This window comes from Furipterus horrens, unplaced genomic scaffold (genome assembly GCF_987537825.1).
Source record: "Furipterus horrens unplaced genomic scaffold, mFurHor1.1.pri manual_scaffold_13, whole genome shotgun sequence".
Taxonomy (NCBI): domain Eukaryota; kingdom Metazoa; phylum Chordata; class Mammalia; order Chiroptera; family Furipteridae; genus Furipterus; species Furipterus horrens.
The window spans coordinates 44,182,156-44,198,658 of record NW_028327183.1 but is presented as its reverse complement, the minus strand read 5'-3'; the positions used below and the strand labels follow the sequence as shown (position 1 = coordinate 44,198,658).

Sequence of the window (16,503 nt, the reverse complement as noted above, 5' to 3'; positions counted from 1 at the left end):
AGGCGGCAAATCATTAAGGAGACTTCAGTATTTGTCTCTGGGTTTTTCTTTTCATAGATGATGTTGGCATACAATATTCTGCAGAAACCTGAAGTGCGGCACTTTTGAGAAATATGTGTTACCCCAATCCCTATCAAGACAAACACTCCTTTTAAAATGACTGCAGCCCAATGTTCCAGGGGCCCTCGTCTATTAATCCGGTCTCCCTGTTGTTCAGGTTCTTATAAAGTGTTGCAGTTACCACCCTGGTGTACATTTCACTGGGCTTTTCCTCAAAGCCACTTATCCCCTGAAATTCTGGGGGTCACTTTCATTTGTGCATCCAAAAAAAAAAAACAATGTAATGACGTGTTGCCTGCGTGTCAGATGCTGGCGCTTGGAGGTGGGACTAAGTAGAGGGAGAATTTCTGCTCCCTCTGCTTCCCTATTAGGGGAGAAGATTGGTTTAAAGAAGGCAATAGACAAAGAAAATAATCACTAAGTATTAAAAGGGCTGTGAAAGAAGGAACCAGGAGGCTGAGATGGGTAATAAGACACATGGAGGAGGTGTCCCCAGGGGACTGGATAACAGGTGTTGTCATGTTGTCTAATTGCTCCCCCACGGGGAGGACAGAGACAGAAGTTGTTTCTCCGCACTCTGGCCAAGGTGTGAATCATTCTGCCCCAGTGGGGGCGCCCAGAGGGCCCGGGGACCCTTGCCCTAGCGGAACTCAGGAGGCGAGGAAGGGCACTGTGGCCCGAGAGAGCCGCCCAGGGAAAGGCAGGCCGCTGCACACGGACTGTACAGTGTGTTCTGGAAGGAGAGTTGAACCTGGCTCAGGCTTCGGAGTCCTGGCAAAGCTCGCTCCCCAGAGAGAGGTGCGCCAATCTGGCCGCAGGGGCCCTCTGCGAGTCAGCAGGACACTGGGGCTGCTTAGAAAGTCACTGGCCCGATGGTAATCCTGGAAGCGTGGGCCACACATAGGAAGAGAGCCGTAGTTCCAGCCCCACACAGACCCCAGGGTCCCAGCAGCCCACGGGCTCACCTCCTTGGCACACGCTGGAACCCTCACGGCTCCTTCCCTCACCTCCTTCAGGGCTGCTCAAACGTCACCTCCTTGGAGGGCCTTCCCCTGGCTCCACCATCTAAAACGGCAACACCTGCCCCAGACACGCCCTCCGCTCTCCATGCCCCGCCCCCCTCCATTTTTTCCCCACCACCATCCATTCAATACACCACTACATTTAAAATATTTTGTGTTTATCTCATTGTTCATTGAAATATAAGCTACAGGAGGGTTTTTTTGTCAGTTGAACTCCCTGTTGTATCCTCCAGGGCCTGGTACATAGTAGGTGCTCAATAAATATCTGTGGGCTTGAATGAAAGAATTTGCCTCATCTCAGGCAAATCAATCAATCAATCAATTCAAAGCTCCCAGGGATGGAGCCCTCTCTTTGGACATCAGTTTGGACATCAGACTGGAAGGTCCCTGGAAAAGAGATCCTGGTTACCCGTCCAGCCACTGCTCATTTTTCAAATGAGACCAGAGAGGGCTTGAGAGTAGCCTCAGATCACACAGCTAATCTGAGACAGCCTGTAAACCTAGGCAGGAATTGCTTCTCTGCACACCTCTGGGTAGCTAAGAGGCACACCGGGCAACTGGATGTTTGGTTATAAGAATGGCTAATGAGCATTAAGCGTTTATATGAAGTTTTTTTTTTTTAATCATACAGTAAAATTTATTTTTTGTGTGTGTAGAAGTGTATAGTTCTATGAATCTTAACACATGTATAGATTTGGGTGACCATCACACAATCAGGGCACAGAACTTTTCCATCATCCCTTGGTAGTCACATCCTCGCCATTGCCCCGCAACTACTAATCTGTTCTCTGTCCATATAGTTATGTCTTTTTAAAAACATCATTGTGTTAGTTTCGTATGCCTACGGCAACAAATGACCACAAACCGAGTGGCTTGAAACAACTCAAAATTCTTCTCATACATTCAAGGCTGCATTCTTCCTGAAAGGTCCAGGAGAAATCTAGTTCTTGGTCTTTTGCAGTTTCTGGAGGCTGCCTACATCCCTTGGCTTGTGGCCCCTTCCTCCATCCTCAAAGCCACAGCAGAGGATCTTCCAATCTCTCTCCTCTCTGACCTCTGCTTCCATTATTACACCTTCTCTCTGGAGTTCCTTCTTGTAAGGACCCTTGTGATTACATCAAGGGCCCACCCTGACCATCTCCCTATCTCAAAATCTTTAACATTACCTCAGTTTTCAAATCTCTTGTACTGTGCAGTGTACCACATTCGCAGTCTCTGGGATTGGTACGGGGACATCTTTGGGGCCGTTATTCAACTCATCACAGCCATATAAGTGGGATTACAGGTTGTGACCTTCAGAGGTGGCTTCTTTCACTTAGTGCAACTCCTCCGAGACTCATCCATTTGGCCGTGGGTATCTGTGGGGTTTGTATCTTATCATTGCCAAGTAGGACTGCATGTGTGCACATCCCACTGTTTGATCCCGCACCTGCTGGAGGACAGTTTTTGTTTTTGTTTTTAAGATTTTATTTATTTATTTTCAGAGAAAGGAGAAGGGAGGGGAAAAGAGAGGGAGAGAAACATCATCCAGTTGCCTGTCACACGCCCCCAACTGGGGACCTGGCCGGCAACCCAGGCCTGTGCCCTGACTGGGAACAGAACCGGCGACCCTTTGGTTCGCAGGCCGGCACTGAGTCCACTGAGCCACACCAGCCAGGGCTGTTCCCAGTTTTTGTTGTTTTTTTCTTTTTTAAAAAATATTTTTTTTATTTAATTTTAGAGAGAGGGGAAGGGAGGGAGAAAGAAAGGGAGAGAAACATCAATGTGTGGTTGCCTCTTGCATGCCCCCAACTAGGGGTCTGATCTGCAACCCAGGCACGTGCCCTGACTGGGAATTGATCCAGTGACCCTTTTATTCGCAGGCGGGTGCCCAATCCACTGAGCCACACCAGCCAGGGCTGTTGTTTTTTTCTTAAAATTTTTAATTTATTTTTAGAGAGAGGGGAAGAGAGGGAGAAAAACATCAGTGTGTGGTTGCCTCTTGTGTACCCCTAACTGGGGACCTGGCCCACAACCCCAGTATGTGCCCTGACTGGGAATCAAACCAGTGACCCTTCGGTTCACAGGCTAGCACTCAATCCACCGAGCCACACCAGCCAGGGCTGTTCCCAGTTTTGGATGATTATAAATAGTGTGGCTGTGAACGTGCGAGTAATTGGCTGAGGTCAAACTCATGTCTTCCTGACCACTCCCTACCCTCCCGCATCTCCTGCCCAGGATGAGCACACCTGGGGAGAACCATGTGAAGGAGCCAGGAGGCACTACTCCACGGCATGGAGTGGATAGGGGTGTTAACTGTGGGACCCCACTGCCTGCGTTCAAATCCCAGCTCTGTTCTCCACAGCTGTGTGACGGTAGCCAAGTGACTTTGCCTCTCTGCTTTGATTTCCTCATTTGCAACACTGAATAGCAGTACCACCCACCTCCTAGGGCTGTTGAGAAAATAAATGAACTAAGGCACGTAATATAGTGGGGAGTATTGTGCCAGGGAGCACTCTTAGTATTATTTTTATTTTTTCAACAAATATTGACACACCCTCTGTGTGTGCCAGGGTTTTGGATACATTGGCAATCAAGACAGACCAAAAAAAAAAAAATCTCTGGCTTCATGGACTTTACATGCAAGTGGAGAAGAAAGGCAAACAATCAACATAATATGTAAACCGTGAGAGCTTCTCTGAGGTGGCAGGTGCTGAGAAAAGGAAGGCAGGTGAGCAGGTAGGGGGTTCAGTTGTAAATAGGGTGTCAGGGGAGGCCGCGGTGACAAGCAGTGATGTCAGAGCAAAGATTTGAAAGAGGCGAGGGTGCCAGTCACAGGCCTGAATGGAATATGGAGAGAACAGGCAGTGCAAAGGCCCTGAGGCAGGACTTGGCCTGAAGTGTAGCAGCAAGGAGCTCAGTGTGGCTGGAGCCAAGTAAGCAAGGGGAAGAAGGGAGACATCAACGCAAAGAGGGATCAGGGAAGACAGTGGCAGGCTTTGCAGTCACTGTGGTAAACTCCGAGTGAGAGGGGTGGGTTTGAGCAGAGGAGGGACAGAAGCAGACTCAGCCCTGTGGCAGCAGTGTGGGGAGCACTTATTATGGCTGGGAGCAGGTGTGGAAGTGAGAGATCAGTCAGGAGACGACAGCAGTAATCCAGGAGAGAGGCAGCAGCAGCTGTTAATTCTTACCACATTCCCTCAGGGGCAGCCTTTCTTTCCTCCTCCTCCAGCGGAGGAAACTGAGGCCCAGAGAGGTTAAGCTATATATTCAAGGTCACACAGCTAGTGGGTAACAGAGCCTGGGTTCAAATCCAAATCTGTCCAACTTCAGCCCATCTTCGTTCCCCACTGGGTGGACTGGGGTGCCTCTGAGTGGGTGACTGAGCTCCTACTACCAGGGGTTTTGAACTGGGGACTGATTTATTTATTGCACACCTGTTATGTGCCAGGCACTGAATGAGATAGACATACTGTGTCCTAGTGGCAGAGGGAGGGGGGAAGTTCGATGACAGGTATCAACTGAGGCATCCTTTGAAGACTGCTGTGTGACCTCAGGGAAATGTAGTAACCTCTCTGGGCCTCCATTTCTTCTGGCACAAAGGAGTGCTCCCAGTACCCACTTCATGGGGCTCTGGGAGGAGTCTGTGATAATGCATGTCCTTGGCATAGAATTCCCATAAAAGTGGCTCCCCTACCCCTGCCCCATACCCGCAGGGCCCCCCCCATCCCTCAGGGGCCCCCCCCCCATACCCGCAGGGACCAGAGGTAAGTCAGACAGGACCTTGGAGGTCTGAGGAGGCCAGAGGGGTGGAGAGGCCCAGGCTACACAGGGCCTTGGGTTCCAGGCTGTGGAGCTGTGGCCATGCAGAAAATGAACAGGAGGGAGAGAATGGATGCCCAGAGACTAGGTAGGAGGCTGGGTTGAGGGTTCAGGGGGCAAGTAGGAGACCTGGGCTGGATGGAGAGGGAGGGCCGGAGCCTGGAAGACTCTGGGAGAGGAGGCAGGAGGGTTGACGTGTTGGGCTATCCTCAGAATCTCATGTCCTAGGGCCTCCCAAGCAGGGAAGGCCGGGGCTAAGCAGGTACTCCGGCCATGCAGGCCGATTCCTCCCGCTGCAAGCCTCTCACCCAGCTCAATTGTCATTCTCATTCCTCTGCTCCAATCGAGCGACACTTGCATGCCAGGCCCTGGATGTGGTGTGGGAACAAACCAGGCATGTGACCCGGAGAGAGGAAAAGGTCACCCTGGGCCAGGTCTGATTTACCAGGTGGGGAGAGAAGGTGCAAAGCGCCTGTTTTTAGGACACACCATGTGATTCAGCCAAGCAGGGATCTGGGTGGGGGCCTCCCTGGCCTCTGTGCACAAACGCAGAGACAGGCAGGGGCACAGCATCCCTAGAAGGAAGAACAGCAAATGCAAAGGCCCAGACATGGGAATAGTGCCCAGCACGCCGGAGGGCTTTAGCTGGAGTGTGGGGTCCATGCGGAAGGAGGGACCGGGACAGAAACTGTCTATAGGATGGAGGGTCACATCCCAGCTCGGCTTGGTACTTGCCGTGTGGCCTTGGCCAAATCTCTTCGCCTCCTTGAATCTCCGTTTTCTCACCTGTTCAAGGAGATTTAGGCTCGCCCCAATCGATGCCTCGTATTTACCGAGTGTTGGTGCTCAGGTACGCTGGAGCAGCTGGTGGTTCTGGGCTCCAAGGATGCAGTGGATTGGACACTGCTGGCCTGGAATGAGACGAGGCTTGAGAGGCTCTAACCGCCCCATGGGGGACGCTAAAGTGCCCGGAGCTGAGAACCGTGGAGGCAGGTGGAAGACCTAACTGTTGCTCTTTGACTTTCTTTCATTTTTTTATTGCTAAAGCCCTTCGTGCATTCACACATGCATTCATTCACGCATTCATTCAGTCAGTCACACATTCATTCAGTCAGTCACACATTCATTCAGTCAGTCACTCACACATTCATTGTCACTCACACATTCATTCAGTCAGTCAAACACCGACTGAGCGCAGGAGATGTCCCAGCACTGTGGATCCCGCCCTGGCCTCCTGGGGCGTGGCTTGGACCGGATTTGGAGATGGTCAAAGCATTCAGTGAATATCCAGGGGCTCCTGAGGGGTACAGGATCTTTTCCTCTTTGGTGTCTCTGTTTTCCTCTACAAACTGGGGAGGAAACTTATCCCTGAGGAGCTGCCCCAGACAACTAATGGAAGCGTCCGTTTCCTCAGCGTTTATCAGGAGCCAGGTGCTTCACATTTTTATCCCTTTGAATCCTCACGTAGGAGTAAAGCCCTCAGGTAGAGATGATCATTATCCTCATGTGACAGGTGGGGAAACTGAGGCTCAGAGACACAGAGAGAGCCAAGGCCTAAGCACTTAACTGCTAATCTGCCTAGTAACTGATGACCTCACAGCTCCCACCCACTGGGCTAAATCTGCCCGGCAACTGGTGACATCACTAAGATCACGCTCACACTCAACCTATAAGGTACCTGATAACATCAGTGAACAATAAAGTAATTAGATGTGATGAGGGCCTAACGAGTGCCAGACGCTGCACTAAGCAGCCCCTCCTCTGGGTTCACACAATGTCCAGTGTTGCCTCTATTACTGTGTGTAATAATAATCTTAGCCCAGATTTACTGACTGCAGACCATGAGCCAATCATTTTTACTGCTATTGACCCATTAAACCCTCCCACCCTTCCTATTAAAAATTAAAAACATTTATATAGTGTTTACTCGGTGCCAGGCACAGTTCCAAGAACTTTTTCATGCTCACAACAACGCTGTCAGTTAATGATGTTTATTGTCCCCATTTTATGGATGAAGAAACTGAGGCCCAGAGAGGTTGAGTGACTTGCCCACAGCCACACAGCTAGCGGGACACAGCATTCAAACCCACATATTCTGGCTCTGGGTTTATGCCATTAACCAAGACACTGTGCTACTTCTCTTATCCCTACGTCACCGTTGAGGAAACAGGCACAGAGTGATTTAAGCACCTGGCCTCAGCTTGGCTAGAAGGTGCCAAAGTCAGACTCTGAGCCCAAGATGTCGAGTTCCAGAACTGCACTTTTTAAAATGGAGAGAAACATCGATTTGTTGTTCCTCGTATTCATGCATTCATTGGTTGATTCTTACATGTGCCCTGACCAGGGATCGAACCCGCAACTTTGTTATTTGGGGACAATGCTCTAACCAACAGCGTTACCCGGCCAGTACCCAGAACTGCACTCTTATTAACACCTGTACCTCTTTGGTTACTCAGAAGCACGGCCTGCAAAATCCTCACCCCCACCCCTCTGAGGTGACCAGCCCGCCCTCCCTGTCCCCTGGGGACCAGCCCCCAGCCAGGAACAAAGGGGCCTTCGCCTGCAACCCACAGACCACACCCCAGATTCCCGAACAGTCCTGCTCTGACACCCCTCGGGACACTGCCCTTTGGGAACCCTGGCTGGCTGGGCAGAGCCTTACTGGGGGTCCCCAGAGCCCTCCTGGGACCCCCAGGCAGAGGAATAAGTTCTCTATGCAGCTTTTGTCCTTGGCCTTGGAGAAACTCCCCATTCCACAAATCTCCGAAGCCGGTGGGGGCCTTCAGGAAAGACACCAGGAGTTTGTCAGGCAAGTCACAGACCTCAGGGGGCCTCAGTGTCCTCATCTGTCAACTGGGAAGACTTGGAGGAACTAACAGAAAAGGCTTCTGCAAGCCAGCTGGGTTTTCAACATCATTGGGCCCAACACCTCGCCTCCTTCTTATTTAAACAGTGGGAAGCTTCTTTTCCCCCCTTTTATGTTTTACTCTTTCATTCAGTGACTGCTTATTTTTCTAAAGGTTTTATTTACTTATTTTTAGAGAGAGGGGAACGGAGGGAGAAACAGAGGGAAAGAAATATCGATGTGTGGTTGCCTCTCACACACACATCCCCAACCAGGGGGACCTGGCCCGCAACCCAGGCATGTGGCCCGGCTGGGAATCAAACTGGCGACCCTTCGGTTCGCAGGGTGGCACTCAATCCACTGAGTCATAGCAGCCAGGGCCCAACCCTCTTTATATAACAGAAGATTTGAAACACCCTCTTTGCTAACTTGAAATAAAATCCACAGACGATATAATGGTATGACCTGCTTACAATGCTTTCCCCAGTTCAATGTATTGTCCTAAGTATACTGTAAAGACACAAATGGCCCTGACCAGGTAGCTCAGTTGGTTAGAGCGTCCTCCCAACATGCTAAGGTTGTGGGTTTGATCCCCGGTCACAGTACATACAAGACTCAACCAATGAGTGCATAAATCAGTGGAACAGCACATTGATGTCTTTTTTCTTTCTCTCCCTTCCTTCCCTCTCTAAAATCAATGAATAAATGAAAAAAAGAAAGAAAGAAAGACACAAAGGGATGGTCATACAGTGTCGCAGCTAAGTCTTGGCAGATATGAGTTTTGGGGGACCTGAAGCTTGCATTGTTTTGAGCGGTTCTCCCACAAGCATTGACCTAGGTGCTGATAACCTTTGGTGGAGGAAATGGCTCATCAGAAGGAGAAAGGACGTTACAGCAGCCCGTTTCATTTTGAAAGCTGACACCCAGTTCAAACATCCCAGAGAAATAACACACCAGCTTCTGGGTCCAAACGCTTCAAACCTGAGCCTCCTCCTCCACCATATATTTTCAGTGCCCAGTGCCCTGGAACGCATGACATTGCAGTCCCCAAGCCTTTGTGTCATTCTGCCCAACTCCTGCACCCGGCAGGCTCGCTGTAACAGTCACAGATGTGACTGTGAATTTTATCAACATCCCACAAATGCCCAATGAAGTGTATCCCCAATTCAATTCCACCTTGGTCAGGTCTGCCAGATATGCCTTCCTCTCCCACACCATGGACAGGAGACTCTGGGGGGAGGCTGTGACACAAAGGGACAGCAGATTGAACCTCTAGCTCTTAAAACTTCTCACTTTGGACAAGGTTGTGTGTGGCGATCTGGAAAAGCAGCGGGGGTGAGGGGCTTGAAGCTTAAGATGGTCATGGTCACGTCTGAGGTAGCAGGTGGGTTCCACCGCTCTGTGGCTGTGCAAGGGTGGGCAGAGCACCTGACTTCTTTGGCCTCGGTCTCCTCATCGGTAACATGGGGTGGTGTCTTAGTGTCTTCCTAGAGAGCTGGGGTGAAGAGTCAACGTGTGGAAAGCATTTAGCCCCACTTTGCAGATGCGAAGGGCTCCCCATCCCACCAGCTGTGTGGCTTTGGGGAAGTCACCCAACCTCTCTGTGCCTCGCTTTCTCCACCCACAAAAATGGGGATAGTAATCATCGCCACCTCATAGGGTTGTTGTGAGGTTTCAGCAAACCACCCTCACTGTGCAGATGAAAAAATGAGGCACAGAAAACACTCCCTGCCGAGGTTCCACTAGTGAGTGGGGCGTCCCTCGCCCACCTGCCTGCTCACCCTCCGACCCGCTCTGAGACTCTTCTGCTGCTTTCTGCCGCCATGTGTCCTGGTCACCTCAGCCGTAAAGCTGGACACCCTGCAGGCTCCAGGGACCTTAGAGGACACTCAAATGCAGGCCCCTGTCCCAGCGCCCTCCCAGGTGACCTCTGTCCTCACCTCCTCCCCGTTCTCACGGTGTCTCCTCCACCCTCCTACAGCCAGAAGCTGTCAGGTGAATACTTCCGGTACAAAGGCATCCCCTTCCCTGTGGGCATCTACTCACCGGAGAGCATCAGCATCACGGAGAATGCCGAGGTGCGGGACGATGACATCTTCGTGGTCACCTACCCCAAGTCAGGTACCTGCTGGGCTGGGCTGGGGGGTGGGGCAGGGGGGCATATCCAGAGGATGAGAAGGGCACATTGAAGATGAGAAGAGGAAAGCGCAGCAGGGTCTGTTCAGAGTGGGGTGACCTTGGCCTTTGCACTGGCAGGTCCCCCCTCTCCCCCACCAGAAGCACGCTTCCCCCAGGTCCCTCTCCTGCCTCAGGTCAGCTGTCATGTCCCCAGAGAGACCTTCCCTGTCTGTGGCTAAAATAGCATCCCCATCCTCTCCATCTCTAGCCGTTTAAGTAGCTTCATCCTTTACTACATATAACAGTACCAACCGCTATATTATGTTTTATCTGTTGATTTTTTTTCTGGCTTCCCCATTAGAATGTGAGATCCCTAAGGGCAAATATTTTATTTTATTTTTTAGATTTTATTTATTGACTTTTAGAGAGAGGGGAAGGGAAAGAGAAAGAGAGGGAAACATTGATATGTTGCCTCTCACACTCCACCAACGGCAACCCAGGCAGGGGCCCTGACCAGGAATCAAACTGGGGACCTTTAGCTTTGCAGGACGATGCTCAGCCCACTGAGCCACACACCGGTCAGGACAATGAAGGCAAAGTTTTAGTTCGTCTTTTCACTGCTGTGTTCTTTGAACATGAAACAGTGCCTGGCACATCATAAAATAAATATTTGTAGAAGGGAGGGAGGGAGGGAGGATGGGAAGGAGGGAGGCTGTGCAGTGTGGCTTCACTCAGTTCTTCGGAGAGGTTTTTTTTGGTTTTTTAAAAAGTATATTTTATTGATTATGTTGTTACAGTAGTTCCAATTTTTTCCCCTTTGCTCCCCTCTGCCCAGTACCCCCTTTCCTCCAGCAATCCCACCCCCCTTAGTTTTGTCCATGGGTCGTGCGTATAAATTATTCGGAGAGGTTTTAGTGAGAGAGGAGATAAAATTCAGCCTTCTGTTCTCTAAAATGATGGGATTGGCTTTATTCAGAATATTTTTGAAAATTTTCAAAATATGACGTTCACCCTTTCAGCATGGAGTTCTGTGAGGTTTTTTTTTTTTTTTTGGTAACAGTTTTGAGATGCAATTCACATACAATACAGTTCACCCGTTTTAAAGTGTGCAAGTCCACTGCTGTATTCACAGCTGTGCAACCATCGCCACAATCAATTTTGGAAACATCGTCATCACCCTGAACTCATTAGCCATCACCTCCCAGTCCCCACATTCCTGCCCCCAAGCCCCTGGCAACCATTAATCTACTTTCTGTCTCCATGGATTTCCCTATGCTGCAAATTTCATATAAAGAACACAACACTGTCCTTTTGTGACTGGATTTTTTCACTCAGCATAATGCTCGCCAAGGTTCAATCTGCTTCTCACTGATTGGTTTTACTAGATTCCAACCCTCTGCCTGATGCACAGTGTAAACTTGATACACAATCCCCCATCTCGTATATACATCATATGCACACCTATGGATTTGCACAAGTATTTTTTATTATGTAGAATAAACTCCTGGATATGGAATTCCTTGGTCAAAAGGCCGTGCATTTGCAATTTCGGTGGATAAACCAAATTTCCCACCATCCAAATTGTGGCAATCTGTCCCCCAAACGGCAGGCTGTGTTTCAAACCGCTCTGGAGACGGATGGTGATGATTTTGCACAACATGAATGCACTTAATGCCACTGGCCTGGACGAATGGGAAAATTTGTAAATTCTATGTTCTGTTTATTTTACCACACATCCATGAAAAAGAATTATTAACTAGAAACAGGAGGTTAAACTACTAAAGTGTAAAGAGAACCCCAGTGGATACAGGGAGCGCCAAGACAGGGAGCCCACTCCCTGGACGGCTGAAGCGGAACCCCCAAGCAAATTTGCTGGGGGCAGGGGGGCGGTGCGGGGAAGTAAGTGTCACTGAGTCCGTTGCTCTGCTGGCTGCTGTCCATCACGGGAGCCGGGTGAGAGGAACCCACGAAAACCAGGAAGAGAAACCCCAACCTCCTGCAGGGTTCCTCCAGCGCCCTCTACTGACAGAGCTTGACATTGCGCCGGCTGGCAAAAGAATGCGGGGGTCCAGCCCCAGTAACAGGGCAAGGAGCGGGGGATCTGGAGCCGAGAGGCAATGCACTGCGAACTGGCACAGGGTGGCTGTTAGAATCCAGAGCAATATAATACTAATAATAGGTGATTATTTTAACGTTTATTATTATTATGTGTGGACTGACTTGCCTGTAGAATCCTGGAATCCACACCTGTGAACTGGGTCATTGATGAGATCCCTTTCTTCTGCATGTCATTTGTGGCTCACAAAATCAGGGGGCAGTGAAAAGAGCTGAGTTTTGAAGTCCAGACGCTTCCCCTATGCATTAGCAAGTCCTTCTGCCCTAAAACATGAGCCTCCGAATCTAAGAAGCTGGACCCTTAAAGAAGCTTATTTTTCATCCTGTAAACTCCAGCCAGTGCAGGATGGATGGAGGGAAGTTGTGTGTGTGCGTGTGTGCGTGCGTGCGTGTGTGCGTGCGTGCGTGTGTGTGTGTGTGTTGGGGGTGGTGATCCAGCAGTGCCAGGCAGCCGCGCTCTGGCTCTGCCATCGCCGGGAGCCCCAGTTCCCACAGGTGTCTCTGCAGCCAGCCAGCCGACAGGAGGGGAGCGAGAGAATGCGGATCACGTGGGAGGTGTTTATGGGCCAGGCCTGGAAATGGCTGCACATGGCTGCCACCTGCTCGTCCTTGGCCAGAACTCAGTCACGCGGCCTCGCGCAGAGGCGGGGGAGGATATGTAGTCTCGGGAACATATTCCCCGTAGGAAAGTGGAACGGGGTTGGGTGGACAGCTAGCCAGTCTCCGCCACGCGCCACTTCCGAGCTTTGCCACCTGAACCAGCGACCTCGTTTCTTTGAGCTTCAGTTTCCTGCTCTGAAAATAAAGATAATCAACCCCACCACGTCCTCTGGTTGTGAGGAATCCCTGCCATCAAATATGTAGCCACGTGTGCAATAAAAGCAGCCATTATAAATTCCGCTGTATCCCCCTCTTCATCCCTCCCCACCTCTGATTAATTTGCCCAACTTCTCCTTCCAGGCACCAATTGGATGATCGAGATCCTCAGCTTAATTCTCAAGGACGGGGACCCCTCCTGGGTCCGCTCGGTGCCCATCTGGGAGCGGGCACCCTGGTGTGAGACCATCATGGGCGCCTTCAGCCTCCCGGATGAGTCCAGCCCCCGCCTCATGAGTTCCCACCTCCCCATCCAGCTCTTCACGAAGACCTTCTTCAACTCCAAGGCCAAGGTGCAGGGGGAGGGAGGGGTGGGCGGTGGGCGAAGAGAGGGCATAACTAACTGATGATGAGTCCAGCACGTATTTACTGAGCATCGCCCACATTCGAAAGGGGAACAGGCAGAAAATAGATGGAATAAATAAGGAAAATATTGACTATGTCCGAGATGAAAACCTCACGTCGTGAAGGAGACGGTGAGGGTTAGAGTTAGGGGTGGGCATTGCAATTATAAGTAGGGTGGTCAAGGGAGGCCCCAGTGAGATTGTCCCATTTGAGTGAAGACCAGGGAGGTGAAGGAAGAAGCCAGTAGGGGGCGGCGCGGGGGAGAGTGCCCCGGGGAAGAAAATTCCAGGCAGAGGGAAGAGCAGGTGCAAAGGCCCTCGGGTGGCTGTGATGAGCCTGAAGACCAGCAAGAAGGCTTGTGTGGCCGGAGCCAAGTAACCGAGGGGGAGGGGAGTGGAAATGAGGTCAGGAAGGGAACGGACGGCCAAAATGTGCAGGCCTGCGTTGGCTGTGGCGGGACTTGAGCTGGGGGAGGACACTGAGCAGAGACTGGAGGCTGGGGTTTTCACTGGTGCCCTCTGGTGGTGATGCGGGGAACAGCCCGTCGCCACGAGGACAGTAGCGGGGAGCAGGCAGGCGCCTGGGAGAGTCCAGGTGGGAGGTGTCGATGGAGGTAACCAGGGTGGTGGCCATGGAGGTGAAGAAAAAGGGCTGTATTTTGAAGGTAGAACCAGGACAACTCGGTGACAGATTGGATGTGGGTGTGAGAGAAGCTGATGAGTCAGGGGTGTCTCCAGGGAGTTTAGCTTCAGGAAGTGGGAGGGTGGGGCTGTCATCAACTGAGATGGGGAAAACAGGGGGAGGTTTGGGGGCAAGGTGGGGAGCATCGCTGTGGCCCATCAACGTCCCGGTGGAGGGTGCCAGGGGACAGTGAGACAGATGAATCCAGATTTGACAGGAGAGAGCTGGGCTAGACATGTATATTTGCAATTCGTAGATTGATAACTAGATGAGTCATTAAAGCCAGGATCACCAGGGAGGTGAGTGTAGACAGAGACGAGATGGGGACTGCAATCTAAGTGTCCCCAAGACCACCCTCAGGCTCCGTGATTCACTAAAAGGACTCAGAACTCAGGAAAACTGTTAGACTCACAGTGATCATCATCACAGTCCAAGGACAGAGATTAAAATCAGCAGAGGGAAGAGGCACATGGGATGAGCAGGGACCCGGTACCAGCTACCACTGTTGCGCCCAGTGGACTCCCAGGGACAGCATTGAATCCTCCCAGCAATGACATGGGACACTGAGCTTAGGGTATTGCCCACCAGGGATGCACACTCGAGCCTTGTTGGAGGTTGGTCACGTAGGCTGACTACTGTATGGCTGACCTTGGTCTTGGGGAAGGAGACAGGTGACAGGAAAGGACATATCTGATGGGACTGGAGGGGGGTTGGTTGTAGAATGTCAGCCTGGTAAACTGATTGAAGCCAGGTCATCAGGGCCTCAAACACCAGGCCCATGGGACTCTGTCCTGGGACTCTGGAGAGCCAAGGAGGGCAGGATCAGCTCTGGGTGAGGAAAGACCCTTTGGAGCTGTGTAGAGGTTGATAGGCTGAAGAGGAGGCTGGGGTGAAGGCCCAGGCAGGAAAGAATGAGGCTGGGGCCTCAGCTCTGGGAATAGTTAGGAGGGGCAGCTTCTGTTCTATTTTGGTCAACACCTGTCACCTTGATCTCTCCCATCCTGAACCCCATCCCTTTCTCATCCTCTCTTCATTCCCTGTGCTTCCACCCGACCCAGAAACAGCCCCTCTCACCTCCTAGAATGTGGTTGGAGGGAGCTCTCCCCATCCTTTGTCTAGGATGAGGTGAAATGATCTGAGCTACCAGAAGCTGGGAAGTCCCTTGAGAAGTCAACCCTGAGGCCTTCCTGCTACAGGGTCAGAAGAGGGGGTGCCCAAGGCACACAGCCTCAGGAGCCGGTGTCCTGGCTGTGTCCAACACCTTCTCCCCTCTCCCTGACACCTGCATACAGGTGATTTACATGGGCCGGAATCCCCGGGATGTGGCCGTGTCGCTCTATCATTACTCCAAGATCGCCGGGCAGTTGAAGGACCCAGGCACACCTGACCAGTTCCTGCAGAACTTCCTCAAAGGCGAAGGTGAGGACAGAGGAGGGGGGTGCGGCAGGAGCCCCTGGTGGGCCAGGGGAGAAGAGGGACAGAGGAGGGAGGAGGAGAGGAAGGCAGAGATACAGGGCGTTACAGAGGAGACCAAGGGAAGCAGAGAGTGAGAGAGACGGAGGGAGAGAGGGAGATCCGGAAGCAGAGAGGCAGACCAAAGACAATGAGAAAAACAGAAACCAGGAGAAAGAACCAGAGAGAGACTGAGACGGAGTAAGCCAGAGACAGAGAGAGAGATAAACGCAGAGAAAAATGGAGACAGAGAGGACAGGGAGAGTGACAAGGGCCAACGGATGTGGGGGCTGCGGGGGGCATCCAGCTTGGAGGGGCCAGGCCTGGAGATGTGCAGAGCTAGTGAGGCCCCTCTGAGCCCCAGCGGGTGGCCCTGTTGGCCGGCCCTCACCCCTCCGCCCCTCTGCCCGCAGTGCAGTTCGGCTCCTGGTTCGACCACATTAAAGGCTGGATTCGGATGCAGGGCAAAGAGAACTTCCTGTTTATCACCTACGAGGAGCTGCACAAGGTGATTCCCTGCCCCCACTTTGCCCATCACCCCCCTCACTCCTCTCCTCCTCACGCCCCCTTACTTCTCCTCCATAAGGCTGCTTTGCTGTGGATGCACCAGGTACTGAGGTGACAGCAGTGAACAGAACAGGGTCCCTGAGCCCGTGAGCAGGAGAGGGACCAAGGACAAATGAATGAAATAGATGGCAGTGGGGGAGAAGAGCTAAGGAGAAAGGCAAGCAGGAAAGAACGCAAAGAATGTGTCGGTGGGATTTGAAGTAGGTAATCAGAGCCGGGAACACCAGACCCAGGGGAGATGGGATTTTAAGGAGGGTGGCAGGGGATGCCTCCAGAGAAGGTAGCACATAAATGAGGATCTGAAGGAGAGGGAACCACAGAGATACCTGGTGAAGGTGTTCTGGGCAGAGGGACCAGCCAGTGCAAAGGCCCTGGGGTGAGAGCATGCTTGGCGTGTTCCAAGGAATGGAAAGAGGCCTCGTGGCTGAGTGAGTGCGGGTCGGGTGGGAAATGAAGACAGACAGTAAAGCGTTTCTCTGAGTAGTTGGGAGCCATAGGTAGGTTCTGAGCAGGGGAGGTGATCAGCTCAATGACATCATGTGACACTGTGGCACGTGGAAAGTGACCTTCATTGGCAGCTGTGTCCTGAAAGGTGGAGGGAAGCAGTGGAAGGAAACAACC

The 16,503-nt window shown here is 51.6% G+C and overlaps 1 protein-coding gene across 1 annotated transcript in view; it reads left to right on the top strand.

Moving 5' to 3' along the window:
• The window catches only part of SULT2B1 (sulfotransferase family 2B member 1), a 30,367-nt gene that overhangs the window by 9,303 nt on the left and 4,561 nt on the right, over positions 1–16,503 (top strand). Inside the window, exons 2-5 of the mRNA XM_090260418.1 lie at positions 9,710–9,849; positions 12,922–13,130; positions 15,156–15,282; positions 15,729–15,823. Of these exons, the coding sequence (XP_090116544.1) occupies positions 9,710–9,849; positions 12,922–13,130; positions 15,156–15,282; positions 15,729–15,823 (571 nt within the window). The remainder of the gene's footprint in view (positions 1–9,709; positions 9,850–12,921; positions 13,131–15,155; positions 15,283–15,728; positions 15,824–16,503) is intronic.